General features: G+C 39.9%; 1 protein-coding gene across 3 annotated transcripts in view; it reads left to right on the top strand.

The window, feature by feature from the left end:
* Positions 1 to 21,691, top strand: part of STARD13 (StAR related lipid transfer domain containing 13) — a 227,009-nt gene that overhangs the window by 177,002 nt on the left and 28,316 nt on the right. For all 3 annotated transcript variants that reach the window (XM_011223638.3, XM_002918221.4, XM_034665058.1), the window contains exon 4: positions 13,459 to 13,522. In XM_011223638.3, the coding sequence (XP_011221940.2) occupies positions 13,459 to 13,522 (64 nt within the window). The remainder of the gene's footprint in view (positions 1 to 13,458; positions 13,523 to 21,691) is intronic.

Genomic DNA, 21,691 nt, shown 5'->3' with positions numbered 1-21,691 from the left:
ACCTTAACAATGTTTTTAAAAGTGCCTTCCTTTGACGGATAAATAATGGATGACAATGGCTAACATCTAGTGAGTACTGACCATTGCTTAGTAGCAGCGTATCAAGCTGTTTACATTGGTCTCATTTCATTTTCACAAAGCCCTGTGAATAAGAGGTGTTATTAGTATTGCTGTAATTCAGAAGAAAGGGTGACCAGACTCCCCTTGGTTTGAGCAGCTGGGGATGGTGATGCTCCTTGCTGTGGAGTCTGGCCAGGGTCTGAGCAGGAGAAGGTGTGATAAGCTGAGGCCTGGCAGACTGGGACCCGGAGGAGATGTCCAGTGTGAGGCAGGTGTGCAGGTCTGGCCAGGGACCTCAGCTGGAGACAGATGCAGAGTCATCCACATATACGGGTAGGAAGGTCCTGAGAGGGTATGAGTTCACCCAAGGACAGTAAGGAGAGCAGAAGAGGACCACAACTGAACAGTAGGGGCCCATATCCAGGAAGCGGGCAGGGAAGGAGCCCAGAGACAACCCCAGGGCCCAGAGTGAGTGCTCTAACCTTCCAGTAACCCCGGCCTGTTTGTGCTTTGCTTTTCACCTTTGAACCTCTCAGAGAAATCTCTGGTTGTGACCCTTGCTTCAACTTGGACCAGTTCTCACTAGAGAAATTATCTGGATTAGATGCAATCATTGTAAACAGTTAAAGACTAAGGACACCCCATCTGGTTTTTCCAGTGCAGGTGTATGTGAATTTAAAATTTATCTGAAATCCTAAAAACTAAGGAAGTCCAAGAAAACCTGAACCTTTTTTTTTTTTAAGTTTTTACTCTTGGGCCACTGTGGCCGTTGAAGCTTATTGATTTTCCTTGAACCTTGGGTCTCACACTCTTCCTTGAACCTTGATCATTAGAACCTGTGGGTCTCACACTCTTCCTTGAACCTTGATCATTAGAACCTCTAGCTTATTTAAAATTATTTTTCTGGGGATATAGTGTACAACCTGGTGACCAGAGTCAACGATACTGTATTGTATATTTGAAAAGTTGCTGAGAGACTAAGTCTCAAGTTCTCGTTACAAGAAAAACAAAGTAACGATGTGTGGCTGTGGATGTTGACTTATCCTGGTGATCATTTTGCAATATATACAGACACCAAATCATTAGATCGCACACCTAAAACAAACACAATGTTATATGTCAATTACATCTCGATAAAAAAAATTATTTTACAAATCCCACCGTTTCACACACACATCCATTCCCCCGATGACAACATACACATACTTCCTTTTCTTCCTGTAGCCAGATCTGTCTGTGCATAACTGTTTTCCTCCCACACTCCAGCGAATAGCCAGGCACAGTTGCTTGTGGGTTTCTGGTCTGGAAGAGAGGTCAGCCTTTCTGCAGCAGCGTGACCTCTTGGTCAGAGAACAGCTAGAGTGCAAAGCTCAGCAGAGCAGAGGCATGGCCTTCACAGACTCAGCAGTGGCTCTGGGACAGGCACTTGTGGACTTCTGACTACACTCTTTTTTCTGCAGACACTGTAAACTGTCCCGCTGGATGGCCTGTGATTTTTGTAAGGCCCCACCCCTGCTGAGTTCCATTGCAGAGTTGTCTGACCCGCATAGCTCTCCATCCTGCTCTGCAGTCTCTTTTGTAAACTCCCCAGGCAGCAGGGAGACCTTTCCCAGGTCCTGCGCTCCTGTGTGCAGGGGAAGAACTCATGCTCCCCCTTGCCTTTGATTCCTGGGTTAGTAGGAGTCTTCCATCTCGAGTCTCCATGACTTTGTTTCTGAAGGTCTTTGAGTTTCACGCCCAGAACACTCCTTAGCAGACAGGGCTAGATACCTTTAGCCCCTGACACTTGAGTGGAGGGTGAGAAGTTCAGGCTGCGGGCTTTAATCAGAATCACATGTTGGAGATGAATGTGTGTACCTTTGCTTGTTACTCTTCTCGTGGCTTTGGCAGGAATATTAGAAATATCACAGGAAACTGGCCATTACATCAGCATGGGAGACCTCAGGACCCGTCTAAGTCTGGTAGTTGAACTATAAAATCGGAATCTAAAATGTAAATGTGAGGAAGGGAAGGGTTTTGTGGCTTTTCTGGACATCCACAGGCAGAGGGCCTTCTGTGTCTCCCAGACAGGCCTCCGTCACAGTGGAAGTGGAAGAATCCTCTCAGACAAGGCCCAGACTGCCCTCCTGTCACCCCCAGATGCTTCCGACACATGCACTGCTCGCAGATCCCCAGCCCTCGCGGCAAGAACGCCGCTGTGCTTTTTCCTGGTTCTTCTGCATGGCCCTGGGTTCTGTCCTTCTGGGCCCTCTCTGTCGGGGTCTCCCTCCTGTGCACTCAAAGCAGTCTGTGCACCCCTCGATTTGATGCTGACCACCGCCCCACTCTGGTTCTGGTTAGCTGGAGATCGATGCATTCTACCTTCCAGCTTCTAGGTGCTCCATAGTAAAGACTGTATCTTATTTGGTGGTGTAGCTGGTAGTGGGTGCTTCCTGGCCTTGTGCTGAGCGGGAAGTCAATAAAGGTGTGTTAAATTGAACTAGAACCTGGAAGAAAATAACCTGTCAGCTCACGAATTATTTTCTTTCTACATGTAAGGAAAATATTATATGATGATAAATTACTCCTTTTTTCCACAAAATACCCCACATCTCTCTCTCTCTTTCTTAGCTAGACTTCTTAAAGAGCATTCTGCGTCCATGGCCTAACTTTATCAGGGTCCCCTTGCCCCTCAGCTCTCTTCCTTCAGGCTTCTCGGAAACTGCCTTGGCTAACTGCTGAGTCCAAAAGGCACACTTGAAGTTGTCTATCATTTACTTTTCCATAAATAATTGGCACAGCTAACCATCTACTCCCTCCTTTCCGTAATGCTCATTCTGTGGCTTCTCAGATGCGGCCTTCAGCTTGTTCTGTTGACCTCTTACCTTCCCCAAGCCTTGCTCCTCCCCTCTGGCCCATGCCTTACACACTGGAGTTTCCAGGTTTGGCTCAGTTACTGTATATTACATTACTCTCCTGTCTAAGATCCTTCAGTTAGCTCCCCCTCGCCCAGATTGCTCTCGACGTATTCATTTTGGTCCTTTGTGATCTAGCCCCTGCCTTTCTCTGCAGACATTCCCAGTCACATACTTGTATTGCTAGACTAAAGTGTGCTATTTAATGCCTATTTGCTTTGCCTGTAATTCTTTTAGCCTGGGCAGCAAATTTCTCTTAGTCCTTCACAGGCTTACTCACATATTCTCTCCTCTGGGAGGTGTTGTCCTTATGCACTCAGGAAGTGAGTTGCTTCTTCTTCTATTTGTCATATTTATATTGCACTCAGGACTGCGAGACCCACAAGGGCTGGGACCACATTCCCAGTACCTCCCCCTTGTTCCTGATACATAGTACACCGTTGGATGAACGAGTCTTGACTTCTTTTCTTCTTATTGACTTTCCCGTTAGAACCTCAGGTTTCACTCTTAAAATGAGATTTCTATCTCCCCTTACTAATGGATTAGCCCTTCTTAAGGATTCTGATGACTACAGTAAAAATTAACAGGTTCTGGCAGCGATATCATTGTGACATTTCTTCTAAAAAGATCAAACTGCTTTGCTTATGTTAACACAGAAATCCAGTTTGCCCAAAGCGCAAAGTGGCCAGACTTCATCATGTGTAATGGATTTTCTCTTTCCATGGAGAGAGAGGAGAGGGGAAGGGAATCTCCATTTATTGAATAGCCTGTGCTAGCGACAGGACTATGTTCTCATTTTGCAGGCCCCGCTGAAACTCTTCTTGGGTAGCCAGGAGCAGAGAAATCACTGGCAGGAAGAAGTCCTAGCTCCACTGCTAATGAACGTGTGGCTCCCTTGAGCAGGTGGTCCTCTCCGATCCTTATTCTCTTCATCTGAAAATAGAAGGGTCAGACCAGATTGTCCCTAGAGTCTGCCAAGCTCTGAAGTTTCTTCAGCAAACATTTGCTGAGAGGATTCGCCGTAGCCAGGGCCTGTGCTAGGCATTAGGGATGCAGATCAGATGCAGTCCTTAGCCTGTCCTGTTCAGTGGGGGAGAATAATTCGGTTATTCTGACTGTACGAAGTCTATTGGGACTACTTAAAGTCAATGCCCGATTAGACCTATATAAACAAAATATGTTGGGTTAAAAAAGAAAAACCTACTGAAACTACCACGTATAAAATTTCCTGCTAGGGCTAAGGTGGATGAGAAGAATAAATTCTGGTTTCTGCCTCAAAAGAGGCCCTAATCCAGTAGAAGACACAATATTCATGCAGCAAATAAAATAAATTTTACAATCAAAATTATTATTCATGCAGTGCTAGATCAACTCAGATAACCTGGTTTTCTATGACTTAACAATAAGTTAGAGGTAAATACCGATGCTGAATATTTGTTGAATGCAGATTGGCTTCATTCACAGCAGAATTTCACGGGGGTTTTGGTAAAGTGCTCTGAATACTTCTGTTATGTGACGTGTGCTCTTCCCTGAGGCAGCCAGTCCTTAAAGACGCATTTACATCTCTCCGGAATGTGTGTTTCATCCATTTCGTATTCTTGCGGAGTCTGGCCGTTGTTTATTTCACCTTGTGCAGGATAAATCACAGGCTGATGTTACAGCATGCTGGAGCTGTCGACCTAGTTTCAGGCCACCATAAAGAGTGTTTTCTCTCTTTGTGTCTTTTTTTTTTTTTCCATCTTAACAAATCAGCTATTTTTCCCCAGCATTACTGAAGCATATTTGGACAAATAAAATTGTGTGATATTTAAAGTGTACAACATGCTGATCTGATATGCATATACATTTGGAAAGGACGAGTTGAATGGTTGTGTGTATGATATTCGAAGTCGTACCCAGAATTTCCACGACATTTTCGATGACGATAGTTTTGTAGATAGGATTGAGAACTAATGGGTCAATGGATGGAGAGCAAAAAAAAAAAAAAAATGCGGATCACTTTACATCAGTAATTTCAAAGTTGGATACATAAAGTGATTTTTAAATGAATAAAACGAAACAATGTCTTTTTAAAAATAGACTTTTTAAAGAGCTATTTTAGGTTCACAGAAAAATTGAGCACAAAGTACAGAGAGTTCCTGTGTGCCCCTGTACGTACACACACTCAGCCTCCTCCCCTAGCAGCATCCCGCACAGAGTGGGACATAGCCGTTGATGGCCCAACACTGACACATCATCATCACCAAAGTCCATAATCTGCGTTAGGTTTCACTCTTGGTCCTACGGATTTTCTGGGTTTGATTAATGTGTAATGATTTGTATTCACTGTTATAGCAGCATACAAAATAGTTGCACAGCCTGAAAATCCTTTATGCCCTGACTGTTCAGCCCTCCCTCCCTCCTAACTCCTGACGACCACTGATCTTTTTACTGTCTCCATAGTTTTGCCTTTTCCAGATTGCCTTATAGTTGGAATCACACAGTCTGTAGCCTTCTCAGATTGGCTTCTTTCACTTAGTAATTTGTCTTTTCATGGCTTGATGGCTCAATTCTTTTTAATGCTGGATAATATTCCATTGTCTGAACGTACTACAGTTAATTTATCCATTCATCTACCAAAGGACATCTGGTTGTTTCCAAGTTTTTGCAGTTATGAATAAAGCTGCTGGAAACATTCCTGTGCAGGTTTTTATGTGTACATAAGTTTTCAACTCATTTGGATAAATACCAAGGAGTATGATTGCTCAATCCTATGGTAAGAGTGTGTTTGGCAGTAAGAAACTACCAAACTATCTTCCAAAGTGCTGTACCATTTTGCATTCCCAACAGCGGTAAATGAGCATTCCTGTTGTTCCACATTCTTGTTAGCATTTGGTGTGGTCAGTGTTTTAGAATTTTGTCATTCTAATAGGTGTATCACGTTTATCTCATGGCTATTTTAATTTGCAATTCTGTAGTGACGTATGATGGTAAGCATCCTTTTATGTGCTTATTTGTCATATGTGTATCTTTGGTGAAGTGTCTGTTCAGAATGTTTGCCTATTTTTTAAATGGATTGTTTGTTTTCTCATTGAGTTTTAAGACTTCTTTGTATATATTAGGTAATAGTCCTTTTTCAGATTTTTTTTGCAATTATTTTCCCAAGTCTATAGCTTTTCTTCTCACACACTTGACATTTTCTCTCATAGAGCAGAAGTTTTTAATTTTAGTGAAGTTCAGTTTATCAGTTATTTATTTTATAGATCATACCTTTGGTGTTGTATCTAAAAAGTTATCACCAAACCTAAGGTCATTTAGATTTCCTTCTATGTTATCTTCTAGGAGTTTTATAATTTTGTGTTTACATTTAAGTCTGTGATTCATTTTCAGTTAATTTTTGGGAAGGGTATAAAGTCTATGTCTAGAAGGATTGTGTGTGTGTGTGTGTGTGTGTGTAGATGTTCAGTTGTTTCAACATAATTTGTTGAAAGATATCAGTTCTCTGTTGTATTACCTTTGCTGCTTTGTCACAGATCAGTTGACCCACTGGTATGGGCCTATTTCTGGGCTCTCTATTTTATTTCATTGATATACTTGTCTACCCTTTTACCAGTATCATACTGTCTGGATTACTTTAGCTTTATAGTAAGTTTTGAAGCTGGATAGTATCAATCCTCCAAATTTCTTTTTCTGCTTCAGTATTATGTTGGCTGTTCTGGGTCTTCTGCCTCTCCATCTAAAATTTAGAATTGGTTTGTTGTCTTTTAATTTTTCACTTAATATTGGACATTTCATGCATTATAATGTAGCACCTCTCAAAATCAGACCCCCCTCCCCAAGGTTTGTTGTTGTTGCTATTGTTTAGTAACTTTCCTCAACTAATTCTTCAAAATTTGAATCCTTTGCAATATATTACCACTGAAGTCTTTACTTGATTAGAGGGTCAGCAAATGATTAGACAGCTTGTACAGATCACCAATGCCAGACAGAGGTGAAAAATTAGCACATTCTCATGCCTTTTCCAGGTATGCACACAGTTCTGCATATGTACTTAGCCTTCTAGATTCCTAAGAATATGTTAGAACTTTTCTAAGTCCCCTATGGACATCTCATTCCTACAGCTATTCTTGTTATTTCTTTTGGTTCATATCTTGTTTGGCCCAAATGTTATCACCATTTTAGGCAGATGTGATGTTAAATAATTGCCACTGATTGTTTTTGACAAACACCCTAGGGAAAAAAACTATTCTTGGTGATGAGCTCAGAGTCAGGTTAAATGAAGATAAGCCCTATGAATGGGGGCATTCAGGGAATTGCCAGATAGTTCAGATAATGACAGTTCTTTAATAATGGAGCTTTTGGGGAGCCAGAGCCATTTTGCCCTCTCCAGTGGCTTCTAGGCTGTCAGTTTTCACAGCTACTCTGATTGTGATGCTGTTGTTTTTCGAAGCTTCTGCAAAACTGAGAAAAGAAACATGAGAATAGGACAAGTTCAGATGCCTCAAATCTCACTGTTTTTACATAGATTCAACCATTTTTCTTAAATAGACAGTACTTGGATTGTCTCAAGGCTTTATTAATTTCCAGAGTTCTTCAAAAGTTGATTTTGACAATTATTGCCAATATTCTTCTTGTTTTTATAGAGGCTCAGAGTGTTAGAAATTTTTATTGCACCATTCCCACTGATGGCACTCACTTACAGTATTTTTTATTCAGCTTTGTTGAAGTATAATATACATTCAAAAAATCGCCAACTTAATTAAGTATAATATGCATTCAAAAAAATCACAAACTTAAGGGGCGCCTGGGTGGCACAGCGGTTAAGCGTCTGCCTTCGGCTCAGGGCGTGATCCCGGCGTTCCGGGATCGCCCCACGTCAGGCTCCTCTGCTGAGAGCCTGCTTCTTCCTCTCCCACTCCCCCTGCTTGTGTTCCCTCTCTCGCTGACTGTCTCTATCTCTGTCAAATAAATCNTCAAAAAAATCAAAAAAAACTTTAAAAAAAAAAAAAAAAAAAAAAAAAATCACAAACTTAAAATACACAACTTGATGAATTTTGTCAAATATATACGGTTATGTAACTATCACCACAATCATGGTATAGAACATTTTCATTATCTCAAAAAGTTCTATATTGCTGGCATTTGGCAACCACTGAACTGTTTTCTGTCACTATAGATATACCTTCTATAAAATTTTGTATAAATGCAATTATATAGTATATGCTTTTTGTGTCTGGCTTCTTTCGCTTAACATAATGCCTCAGAGACTCATCCATTTTCTTGCATGTATCAGTAGTCAGTGACTTGGTATAGTTGAATATTTTATTATATGTATGTACCCCAATTTTTATTTCCATTTGCCAGTTAAGGGACCTTTGGGTTATTTCCACTTTCTGGTTATTTTGTGAACAAATCTGCTATGAACATTCAAGTACAGGTCTTTGTATGGATGTATAATTTATTTTATCTTGGATATAAAGAACTAAGAGTAGAATCGCTAGGTCCAATGCTAAGAATATGTTTAATTTTATAAGAAATTGCCAAATTATTTTCCAGAAAGGCTGTATCCTTTGGAAGTTTCAGTGGTTCTGTGTCTTTGCTAAAACTTAGTATTGTCAGTGATTTTAATTCAGGCATTCCAGTGTATGTCGTGGTGTCTTATTATTTTAATTTGCATTTCTTCCAAGATTATTGATGTTAAGCATCTTTTCATGTGCTTATTTGCCATTTGAATATCTTCCTTTAGAACTGTATGTTCAAATATTTTGCACATTTTTAAAATCAGATTGTTTGACTTATTATGGAATTGATTATGGAGTTCTTTATTCTGGATAAAAGTCCTTTATGAGATGCAGGTTTTGCAAATATTTTCTCCTAGTAGAAGATTAATTCTTAAGGTGACAGCAAATATCTGAGTTTAGGGGAGCTAAAAGGACCTAAATCTACAGTCAAATCTAGTTTGAGTCTCTAGCTTTAAAAAACGGTAAATGAACTTCCTGTTTGTGTCAGAAAGTATAGAGCGTATTCAGGCATGTGGTATATAAAGGATGAGCCCTTTGATGGCTTTGGTATATGTAGTAGATCAAAAACTTTTGCATAGAATAAAAAGGGTTGTTTGTGGAAGAACAAGTTTATTAGAAGTAAATTTTATAAATAATAAGCAATTCTTTCCCAAACAAACCTGTTACAGAGAGGCCAAATAAGCAACATGGACTTATTTAAGCTCTTACATATCTTTATTTAAGCTCTTATATATCTCATTATATATCCAAGTGAGAATGTATATATAAAATTTACCTCACATACCACTCTTGGCTCTTAGACAGCAATGTTAACACCTGTGGAACTGGCCAAAAAGATAGGCTGTCAGTTAAAAGAGCAAAGGCCAAGCCCATGCTAAAGATAGCTTCAGACTAAATGATCAGTTTCTAATCCAGGGTTGCTTATTATATTTGACACTAATGAATGTGTAGTCAGTGTGTAAACTGGAGATGGCTGAAAATGAGGGAAGTCATCAAATATTTTTAAATAAATGAGTGACATGAGAAAAAGTTTCAAAATAGAACTGGTTTCAATGTGAAGCATTTGAAGTCATAGTGAAACCAACTAAGAGGCTATTGCCTGACTTTAGGTAAAAGATGAGAAAGCACCAAAGTAGGGCCAAAGGAGAGGCAAGACTTCAAAAATATCAAGGAAGTATCATTGACAGGACTTGGTGATCAAATGAATACAGATCTGAAAGAAGAGTGTCAAGATGACTCCGTTTTCCGGTTTGGGTGGCCTACTTGGTGATGCTCTTAATCAAGATAAGACATTAAATAACAGAAACAGGTTCGAAGAGAATATAATGAGCTCAGTTTTGAAAGTTGAGTTTGAAGGGCCAGAGGACCCCACAAATGGGTGAGATTAGTGAGTAGTTAGAAATATAACTCTGGGGCTCAATTGATGTGTCTGGGCTAGAGAAAGAGTATTGGACATCTTCAGAGCCCAGTTTATCTTACGATGAGATAAGATATTTCAGTATAATTATGGACGATAAAAAGCAAAGACTGCAGTCCAAATTCTAAAAGCTATTAGTAGTTAAGGGGCAAGTACTGCTTGGTGACAAGAAGGAGATAGTGTTTAGAGAGATGAGAGAATTCATGATCTTGAATGCCAAAGACAAGAGTTTCAAGGAACGGAGGGTGGTAATTAGTACCCATTGCTACAAATAGGTCTTTGCTAAAAAGAAGATATGGAATCTGATGACTAAGTCATTGGTCAAAACTGGAAACAGCCTAAATGTCCATCAGCAAAACCAGTTGTATATCTTCATAATGGTATGAATTATAAACAATTATAAGGAATGATTATTGCTATACTCAACAAAATGGATCAATCTCAAAAACATTGCGTTGACTGAAAAAAAGCCAGACACATGAAAATACATAGCACGTGATTCCATTTTTATGATAACCAAGAATTGCCAAAATCAGTCTATGGGCAACAGAAATTAGAAAGAAATGTCCCTGGGGGTGGTGGGAGGGGATGTGGTGGTGAGAAGAACTGATGGTAGAGGAGCACAAGAGAACTTTCTGATGTGAAAAAAATGTTCTTTACTTTGTTTGAGGGTAGTAAAAATTGCCAAAATTCATTGAGCTGAAAATTTAAAGCCAATGCAGAGCCAGAATACAAAAAAAAAGTCATCGGTCAAAGGTGGGAGATTGAACATCTGAATTTTCTTGCTTTCTAAATTCCCGCTGATTTAGAGAGACATGCCTTTACAAAAGCAAATGTCCATACAGGGAGAGACACCACAACCACAAAATTTTCAAAGCAGGAAAACAAATAATATAGTAGAGAACTTTGCGAGCCCAGGAAATAAAAAGCTAAGTGGTCAGTGAAGTAAGTCATAAGCTAACTCAGTCTGTACCACAGTAACCCTAAAAAGCTCCAAAATGGGGAATGATGTTTAAGGTAGGCTAAGAAGGAGAGGGTTCTTTGAAGTTCTATTTTAAGGTAGCTAGAGCCCTCAAGTTATTCCCCCAACTTATATGTTGGTGCCTTTTCTTCCCCATCATCAGCACAAGACTAGAAGTTTATTCCCTAGAGAGGCTAAAACAGACGTTCCCTAAGCTGGGGGACACCAGGCATAGTTGAAGGTGGGACACTCAATTAAAGATGGGGGCTTCATTGACAGTCTACTTACATTCCAAATATTGAGGTTCTCGGGCCTCTTTTGTAACTCAGGTCCAAAATATTAGAAAACATACTGCAGGAGAATCAGAGAATCTGAGTGCTGAGAAATCTGATCAGCCCATGATAATAAAATAAAGTAAAATAAAATAAAATAGAATAAAATAACAAGGGCAGCAAACCCCAGCTAGAACAGGTCAGAAGGCTCTGAGAGAGATCGCCAAGAAATTAGATTAATAGATATTAATAGATTAACACACTTAGGGAGTTAGATACTAAGCTGACGAGGTGTTTGAGTTTGAATTTAGGAATAAATACATTGAAAACTAAGGAAACAAACAGGATGCATATTAACTCCTGGGATAATGAAAAGTTGAGAATGAAAGACAAAGTAATCAGAGTATGATATACATGTGAACAGCGTTTACATGGTCAATAAAAAATGTAATAAACACTGAATATGGATTTATCAAAAATTATGAAATTATCACATAACTATAATTGTAAGAGATAAGGGGTATGAATATCTGTGGGGAAGGTGAGTGATGGGAAAAGGTAGTAAAAAATCAATAAATCTTCATCATTCATAGAACAAAGTCTATAAATAATGATTTGAATTGAAAAATTAAGAAGTAACAGCATAAACAATGTCATCAGAGGTAAACACCAATAAAAGAAACCAGGGTAGTAAGGAGGGCACGTATTGCATGGTGCACTGGGTGTTATACGCAGCTAATGAATCATCGAACTTTATGTCAGAAACCAGGGATGTACTGTATGGTGACTAACATAATTTAATAAAAAAATATTAAAAAAAAAAAAAGAAACCAGTGAAAGAGTTGCTGCCAAAGAGGGGTAAATGGAAAAGGACAGGAGGGTAATGTTTGACTCTTTAAACCAACCGTAAGCATTCAATATATATGATGTTTAAAAAGTAATCAAATAAAACAAAACGGTGAAGGTATTTGCAAAGAGCCTCTCACGAAGTTAGATTGTAATGGCTTGAAGAGTGAATGAATGAAAATTGAGACTGTTTTCCGCAAATTGAGTCATATAAGGAAGAGAATATTGGGATAGGTAGCATGGTTGCTTGATGAAAAACTTAGGGTTGAAGGGAAAATTAATAGTTTGTGTGATCATGGTTATTTAGGTAGCTAACTAATTGGTTAGTCAATTTGTTCAAGACAGGGATACGCTCAAAGAGAAGAAAGCAGTTGAGAGGATCTGCTGAGGTGAAGAACGAATGAGGTATTATGGCCCCAGATGAAGTGGTGGATGTTGAAATCAAAAACAGGGTTAAATAAAGGGTTAGCTTTGAAAAAGAATAGAAACATCCTTTCTGTGTGTGTGTTGAAGGAGAGGGTTATTAAAAGAACTCACGTCCAGTGGCTTATACTCAGTATACTTTCTCATTGGCAGCAGCAGCTAAGTCCTCTGTTGTGGGATAGTTTTCACAATCTGAGATTGGGAGCCAACCAGAGGAAAAAATGAAAGGAATGCTGGGTAGCAATTTTGGGAGCCCAGCTGAGGCTGAAAATCAAAATGTATTTATTCGTCAGCACGGGCTGCCATAACAAAATACCACAGACTGGGTGTCTTAAACAACAGACATTTATTTTCTCACAGTTCTGGAGGCTGGAAAGTCCAAGATCAAGGTGCCAGCAGGGCTTGGTTCCTGGTAAGCACTCTCTCTCTGACTAGCAGACAGCCACCTTCTTACTGTGTTCTCACATGGCAGATTGAGAGAGAGCGAGCTCTCTGGGTTCTCCCCTTATAAGGAACCAATTCTGTTGGATCAGAGCTCTTTCCTATGACCTCATTTAACCTCAGTTTCTTCTTACTCCACGTACAGTCACATGGGGTTAGGGTTGCAACATATGAGTTTTGGTGGGGACACAATTTAGTCTATAGCACATATAATTCAGCACTGAGTTATTTTTCCATTTACACTCCCCAAGAGCGGGGAGAAGACAGGTGGTTGAGCTGATCCGAATTTGGGGCTAGCGTGGTCGAGGTGGCAAATGAATGGAGGGGCTGATGAGAGCAGGGCTAAAATGACTGCTCATATTTCCAAAAATGGTGGAAAGGGAAGTCAGGAAAAGACCGGGTTTAAATTAGGGAATGGACAGGGATTGGTCGGCTCCTCGGCAGAGTCCTCTCAAGTCTGAGGGGCTGGAGAACCAGCGGGAGCACTTTTATAGCACATCTGGAGTGGGTGCAGTAGTTTCTTGGGACTTACCTTCTTGTTTCTGCACTTTCAACTTTGTAGGGAATAAGTGAGAATTGTCAAACTGAAAAGAAAATTTTGGTTTATTAGTGTAGCAATCATCACCTTTTTCTTTCTTTTTAGACGACTAAATACATTGAACAAGTGTGCCTCAATGAAACTTGATGTGAACTTCCAAAGGAAAAAGGTAGGTGTCTCCACCTTGCTAATAAGATCATGGCTGTATGAACAAAAGAAACTTGTGTTCATAGATTAAAAACCATGTGAACCCAAGCAAAATTCTGAAATGCCTGACCATCTACGTTTGTTCTCCAAATCTCTCTTCTTCTCATAACCATCATAAATAAGTCCATTAGAAACCCAAGCCATGGTCTGTTCATTTCAACCATTTCATTTTGCCATAGTTTTGATCAGAGGGCTTGCATAAAGATGTAACATGTCTTCTTTATGGTCATCTTTTAGAATTGTCTTTAGTTGTAAATATCCATTCCATATCAGACTGAAATACTGCACGGTGATTCATAGATTAAGAGAATGCAGAGAAGAACCCCTGGGTCCATGCCTAATGTCTTCCGCTTCATCCTTTTCAACGGCATTTCATTTCCAAGTACGCTTGAAGATGTGCTCATCCTCAGGCAGGATCATTTCATAATGGTTGAGGGGGTGGCAGGGAGTGTAGCAACAAGATGCTGAGCCTGCCTCCTCCTCACCCTTCCTGCCCACCCTTCCTTTCCTCTAGTCACAAGAAATTTCGTTCGTTTTAAGAGCCACTATGCTCGCTCCCTGTTCCAGGACCCGCATGTGCTATTCCGTCTCTGTGAATGAGACTGGAGATTTGAGTTCTGAAATAAAGCCGGACTCTATTGAGCTCTTACTGTTTTCTAGGAGCTACGTTATGTACTGACTATGCGTGATCTCATTTAATCCACTGAGGTAGGGATCCTCTGTTTCCTAGAGAAGGGAAGTAAAGCTGAACAGGTTGTCATTTGTTCGTGATCTTTCAGCTAGTGGCAAAGCCGATTTCAAACTCAGACACGCCTAACTCCAAAACCCAGGCTCCCCAACCACCATGCTGAAAGACCTCTCTCTCTCTCTCTCTCTGTCTCTCTCTTTCTCTTTCTCACTGAGTTGATCCTTTTGGGAAATTCAGAATTAAGATCGTTAGCTACTTTTTTTCATTTCACATCTCTAGTATGTAACAAGTCAAACCTCAGTATGTTTTGAGGAAGCAGAGAAAACACCGTTGAGTCAAAAGAAAGTGTTCTTTATCCTGGTCCAACACAGAGAAATCATTAAATCCAATGCATTTTAAGTCACCCTTGAGTAACCTAATCTTTAAAAATAACTTTAACTTGAATTTCTGTTCTAAAATAGCGCCCAACGGGGGAAAAAAAAAAAAGCAAATGAATTTTGGTTGACCTCACCTTAAAAACAATATGGGGTTTGAGTTAGAAACCAAAAGATTTAAGCTAATGAGGTAAAACAGTGAAAAACAATATCCAGAGAAATATTAAAATATGAGCAGTTTGTCTAGGCCGAAGACAAATTAAAAATGTGGGAATAAACGTCCCAACAGCTGCCTGGCTGAATAGACCCCTTGAGAAGCATACATACTATTTGAAGCATGAGGGTCAGATGTTGTTTGGGTTGTAACACACGGTGCTGATTAAAACTGACACAGCCACGCCTGTGTGCCTACAGTGCGGCTGGTCTATACGGCTTCCTCTAAAGGTCTGTAGCTACAGAGTATTACAGAAGACAAAAACTAATGACATGATTTGTCTTCAACCAAGTGGAGTGACGGGATTCTCGCCCTATCACCAGCTGTTCAAAAACCCACATGTGAGATGGGCCCAAATACCATTTATCGGGCTCTTGATGTGTTACCTTCACAAAAGCTCCGCGGTACGTTGGTCACTTCAGTCTTTCTGACATTCTTAATTTATTCCTGACGTTGGATGAAGCAGCACACAGCCAGCCAGCCCCTGCTTAGCTAGAGGCCTCACCAGTGCATGCACCCGAATAAAATATTGCTGTTCACGTTGTAAATTGAGAAGACATGGCCTGAATTTTCAAATAAATAATTTCAACATGTGGTCTCCACCGCCCTGTGGATCTCAGTAATGACCAGCATCTGGGGCTGTGGTCGAAGCAATTATGCAGGAGACCCTGTGTGGGGGCATGCATGCCTGTCATCTGCCCCTTTCACAAGTCATAGGCTCATCCTTTATTTTGCTGCAAAAAAAAAATACAAAAAATAAATACAGGCTGGGAATAGGCCAAGTAATTCAAATATAGAAAGTGAAACTTGAGGAAAGCACCCTGTGACGATCCATTCATTCCGGAATTAGTTTTTTTGGAAGAAAAAAAAGGACCAGCAGCATTTCCTCTAGGTATGTCCCCATTTTAGGCAATCCAAGAAATAAGAATATAATCCTCCTCTCTCATCTGCAGAGGCCCAGACATGCATAATTCTGCAGAAGGTCATCCCCAAATTGCCTGACTGTCCAGAGCCACAGTCCTTCTTTCTCCCTTTGGGGCCTCTGCGGGGGCTGCATGTGCTGGCTTCGCCATGTGTGTGGGCAGCAAACACACGGGGCATATGTATGTCAGACACTGTTCCTCATCACGGACTGCATGTCACAGATGCAGAGGTAGGAACTTGCTCAAAGTCACACAGAAATAGGCAGGGGTTTGACCACAAGATATTCGGGCACCAAACTGCCCCTCCTTGCATTTCAGAGAATTCAGAAATGTACCGGAGTCTGAGTGAGCTCCTGGCGCTTGGCCTGAGACCCGGAAGAGTTTCCCCAGCAATATATACGGTTATATATTTTGATTGTTGTACTTAGAAGAGGGATGTTTCTTGCCACCTGTACAGAATGCCACGATTTATTTAATGTCTTCGTGGAAATGTATCTCTGGATCTCTCACAGTGAATCGCATTGCTCTGCTTTGCATTTCCTTCTCGTTTGATTTTTTTTTTTAATTCTGAAGAGTGGTGGGTTCACCCAAGAGAGGAGAAACAAGTCCACAAATAGATGCGGATGGTGAAGGCTCCTTCATACTTAGTTAGGCATGCACTTTTCCTGTGCATCAAATGCTACTTGTAAAGCCCCAAGAAAAATGACATCACACCTGCCTCCCCACCACCAGGATAGTACCACAAGATTTTCTCTTTGCAGAAGAGAAACGCAGTTCTTCAAAGATTCAAGGTAACCTTTCCTGTCTCTGGGAGAGTCAGGTAGAGAAGAGCATTCTCAGTCTTGGCCACACATCTCACTGAAAGACTAACTAAAACCCAACCAAGAGGCATTCCAACAGCTCCGTGCCCCTCCCCCTGCCTCTGGCTTCAGCCCCCCGCCCCCCGCCGCCCTTGCAGTACTGCAAGTGGTACATTCCAGCTTCTGAACAGGTGGACTCAGCCCCTCAGCTCCAGTTAACTTTAATGGAAGATATACTTCTAAATTTCTATGTAACTGCGGATTAGCTGCCTCTTGCAGCTGTGGACTTGTGTGGGCTCCTGTTTCCAGTGTAAAGATATGGCCAAATTCCATCAGAAAAAAAAGAAAATTCTTTTGCAGTGTCTGCTTGGCATTTGTCTCTGAGGAATATATAATTTCAACTAAGAATGTTCTTGTTTTTTAGAAAAAGCCAAATATCGGCACTCCATCTAAATTAAAAACTCCAAAGCACAGACAGACCTACTTGTTCTCAGAAAAGTGTTTCTTCTCCATTATTAACTACACAATTCACCCTTGCTTCATGATGACTTTAAAATCCCCCAATTATGGTGAGTGTTTATGTGGTATGACTTCTATTCAAAGTTAAAGTCAGAGGCCAAAGACTCCGAGAAGGCGATCTGTTAAATGAGGAAAGAAAAGGACACGTACACATGCAAGACTGTTCCCTAAGATTTCCCAAGAGAGAAAGAGTGGCTTCAAAAGATTCTGGTTAAAGTTATAGTTTTAATAAAGCTCTCTGAAATCATGACCAAAGGTGGAAAGCAACATGGAAACCATGACTAATTGCCACCTTGCAGCCAGCCTTTCCTGGCCTGGATGCCCATCAGCGTTTGAAAGGAGCTGCAGCTGCTGCCCAGGGGCCTGGTGTCTGTTCCTCTCCACCCACTCCGCCTTTCACACATGCCCCCCCATCATCACCAAATCAGACACCTCTCTGCAGCTCCAAACAGCGGGGTCAAATGAGAGAAACATTACATCTCATTCCAGCATTCACTTGGCTGGGGAGTATTACAGTCTTGAGTTGAGGATAATTGCATGGGAATATCCTAGAGCCACAGGATCTTTGAGTTGGAAGGGATGTTCCATCATCTCTTCCAGCCTCTCGTCCTCTATGGGATTTACTTCTGGGAGCATCGCTCATAGGTCACCCAGCCTCTGCTTGCAAGCATCCAGACATGATGAGTTCACTGCATTGCTAGGTGATCTATTTTATTTCTAATTACTAGAAGTCTTCCAAAGAATAAGCTAAGAGCTGATTTCATGTAAACTTGCAGAATTGGATTCTAGCTCTTTCCTCTGAAGAAGCACCGAAATGTAGATTTCGCTTTTCATACGGCGGTCCTTCAGCTCTATCCTCTAGATTGGGGGTCGGCAAACCACTGTTCCTGTTTTTGTAAAGAAAGTGAAAGTTGTATTAGAACAAAGCTGCGCTCGTTCTTCTGGCTGTAACAGCAGAGTTGAGTAGGTATAGCAGAAACCGCGTGCCCCAGAAACCTATAATATTTACTATGTGACCCTTTACAGAAAGTTTTCCGACCTCTGCTCAATCGAGAACGCAATTTCTCAAACTGTCTATAGTGAGTGAGCCAGGGTTTTGTTTGTTTTATTTTTAATTTCCAGTCTGCCACTGACCAAGATACTTCCGTAAAATTCAGTACAAATGAATTATTAGAAATATGAAATGAAAAAGTTATAGAAAATACAGGCCTCATTGTTTTATTATTAGACTCAACAAACACAAAGGTGCATTGCCATGAATATAATCAAAAAATATAATGGGAAATAGAAAAGAATTACAAAAACTGTTCACAATTTTTTTGAAAGTGTCTGTATAGGCGATTAATATGAAGAATCATGATTATTCTCATAACCTTTTGTTGTTCAGCTGTTGTAACCGAGCAAAAAGTTTACTTTGACATAGCAGTTTCCCATATTAAATGCCTATTCACACTTTGATCAAATGCTAGGACTATGAGTATTCATGACAGCGAGTTTCCTGTTTGTTACCTACTTTAGGTTGGGTTGCCAGCAACACTATTCGCACAGGGAAGAATGTGTATCTAAAATGTTTCTCTGTTTTAATACTAGTCATCATAAAGAAACCAGTCTCGCAGAGTCTACTAACTACAATGAAAGAGGTTTTAAAGTAATTTTTAAAAGCTTAAGGTATTCCTTTTTACCTTCTATTCAAAACGAAGTAAGTGAAGCTGTATTCTCAATAAGGTCTGGACTTAACTTCATTAAAGACTGCAAAGTCTGGGGACTGGCAGCCCCTTGACCACACTTTGAATCGCACTGCTCTAGAATTCCTCATTTCTAAGCCAAACCCTTAGTTTGTTTTCGATACTAGTTCACAGGAAGTTGTGGTTCCTAGATCCTTGGCCATCCTGATTACTGTTCTCTAGAAATATAGCCCTTTCCACGTGCCTCTTAAAATGTGTTTCTGATGTACGTGACCAGTGCACAACGCAGTGGGGCTGCAAACTTCAGAGTCTTGAGATCCATGCTTCTGGTCAGGCATCCTAAAGGTGGTGTCTTAGTCCGTTAGGTAAGCACAGTACATGGTTACCTCTCATGAAGCTGAAATCTGCTACAACTCCCAGAGCTATTAATAGGAGCTGCGATTAAACTAAATCTATTCCGGCCTGCCTGCTCTATAGTTGATTTTTGAAATTAAGGTCTTTATATTTTGCTTCACGAAATTTCATCTTATTAACAGACCATCCTTCAATTCTGTTAAGATCTTTGTACATCTCAGTATCACCAGTCTCTAACAACAATAATTAACTTTATCTTGCCCTTGAAGGCTTATGTGGCATTTTCACATACAATTTCTTTTGGTTGTATTGACAAATCATGCTAGATGTGTATTACTAGCTGAGAAAATGGACTCAAAAAGGTGCCTTATGCGAGATCACTTAGTGAATTACCTTGTGCCATATTCGTATTTTAAAATGTGAGTTCCTCTGGCTCATTCAAGTTATTCTTAAAATGGACATAACTTTAAGGCGTCCTTCAGAGATCTCTCCCTTCGTTGCATTCAGCCTTTTGATCACACTCTTTGGTATGAGCTACTCAACCAGTTACCAGAAAAACTCTCTGTAGCATCAAACACAATTAGCCATCTTGGCCACAACAATATCATGAGAACCTCTTGTCAGTTCTTTTGATAGAATCCAGACACTCTGTGTCTGGATTTCCATGGTCTACTAAACCGTTGAGATGGGAGATTAAAGTTTGTTTGGTGTGTCTTTTTCTCGTAAATACATCTGACTCCCAGAGATTTCCATTTTGTATTTCCAAATAATCAAACTATTTGTTTTTAGCCTCAAAAAAATTATCAAACAAATGAAATCTCAACATCTCTTAATCAGTACACTTCCACAATTATTACTGGAGAGTCTGCTCTTTGCGTGAAAGTCTGCTGGGCCCTGATATATTTAAAAAAAAAAATACAAAACTTTAGTACAGTGTGATTTTCATACTGTGGATCATGACCCATTGATGGGTTGTGAAATCAGTTGGGTGTAAGAAACAATATTTTTAGAAAATGAGACAGACTAAACTAGATTATAAAATATCAAAGTACAAACAAGGCTAATTATTATAGCATGAATTTATTTGTTTGCTTATTGTAATATATGTGTGCCTTAAGCTATGATGGAAAATTTTTTATTGTGTGTCACTATCAATAGCTTGAAAGATCTACACTGGTGGAAAAAAAATCATGTCACAACCCTTGGGACATACTATGATAATTATATGCACAAGGTGCAAAAGGAGAATGGGTGTTTTTTCTTTGTTTTTTTTTTTTTTAATTATTGCTTTGGTTTTCATTTGTTTGTTTTGGTTCAAAAGACCTAAATACTGCAAGATTTCCCTGAACTGTTGGCCTTTTTTTCCAGGAGTTTACCACTGTTTCACATGACTTGGTTGGGTTGTAAATACCTTCCTGTTGCTCAAAGCTAGTATAATAAGCTCTTAGAGTCTAGCAGACAGGAGCAGACTTTCCAGTCCCAGTCCACAGGGCCCAGCTTGGCATCTTTTCTTGACCAAAATAAAGGAATCCTTATCCAACTAGTATGTGGTTTGCTAGCATCAGTAACCAAGCTTGAGAGAGAGCTCGTTGGAGCCCACACTAAATATTGCAGTTTCTGTTTAAAATATCTACATATTATTTAAAAGTATATCCTTTTCTGGCCTTCTCAAAAAGTATTGCTGAAAGGGCTCTTTCAGAATGATAACTTAATATCAACTTCTTTTCGCTAGCTTCCTGAAATGTGATATGAAAATCCATTGAGCTCAACCTTCAGCCTATTATGGTGCCTGATATATAAATAGCCCTCAAATGTCATGTCTTGTTGTATTAATCACAGGGAAAGAGAAATCGAAAATGCTACAGAGAAAGTATTAACTTTGATTCATCATCCTAGAACCTTTCCTTTTTTTCCACTTGTGCAAGTACATCTTTTTTAAACTCTTCTGCCAAAGCTTTATGTAACTTTTTTTTTAACTCAAAGCTAATTTCCTAGTATGATCCCAAAGCTGTGGAATTCTCCATTAGTACCTTAGTTTTTTTTACTCTCTTCTACCTTCCACCATACATGAATGTTCGAATTTGTCACTTAGTTCAACCCATATGAATCTAGATTTTCAAGGAATAAGCAAGAACGGGGAGATGCCAGTATTTATTGACTGAGCATCCGTTTACTTTTCTTTGAGACCAGAATATAATAAAAAATTAAGGGGGGTTAAAGTGGGCATTAGATATGTAAAAAGCTAGGTAAGCAGTCTTCTTAGATAGGCAACAAATAGATAAGCATTTGAGCCAACACTGGAAAGTAACAAAACAAATATTCCTCAATAAGGGCCTGCTAAGTGCATTATTGCATTTAACTCCCTCCCCAAACCTATGAGGCAGGGTCTATTTTTAGTCCCATTTCATGAGTGATAGAAACTTACTTTGAAGAGAGTAAGCAATTTGCAAACAATCGTCCAAGCTTTTGAGCTACCAGAATTTGGAACCAGGTCTTAGAACCAGATGCCAAAGTAAAAAAAATTTAATTCAAATTGAAAAAAAGAAAAATATATATATATAGATAGAGAGAGAG

This window comes from Ailuropoda melanoleuca, chromosome 7 (assembly GCF_002007445.2).
Source record: "Ailuropoda melanoleuca isolate Jingjing chromosome 7, ASM200744v2, whole genome shotgun sequence".
Lineage (NCBI taxonomy): Eukaryota > Metazoa > Chordata > Mammalia > Carnivora > Ursidae > Ailuropoda > Ailuropoda melanoleuca.
This window is presented reverse-complemented; position numbering and strand designations above follow the sequence as displayed.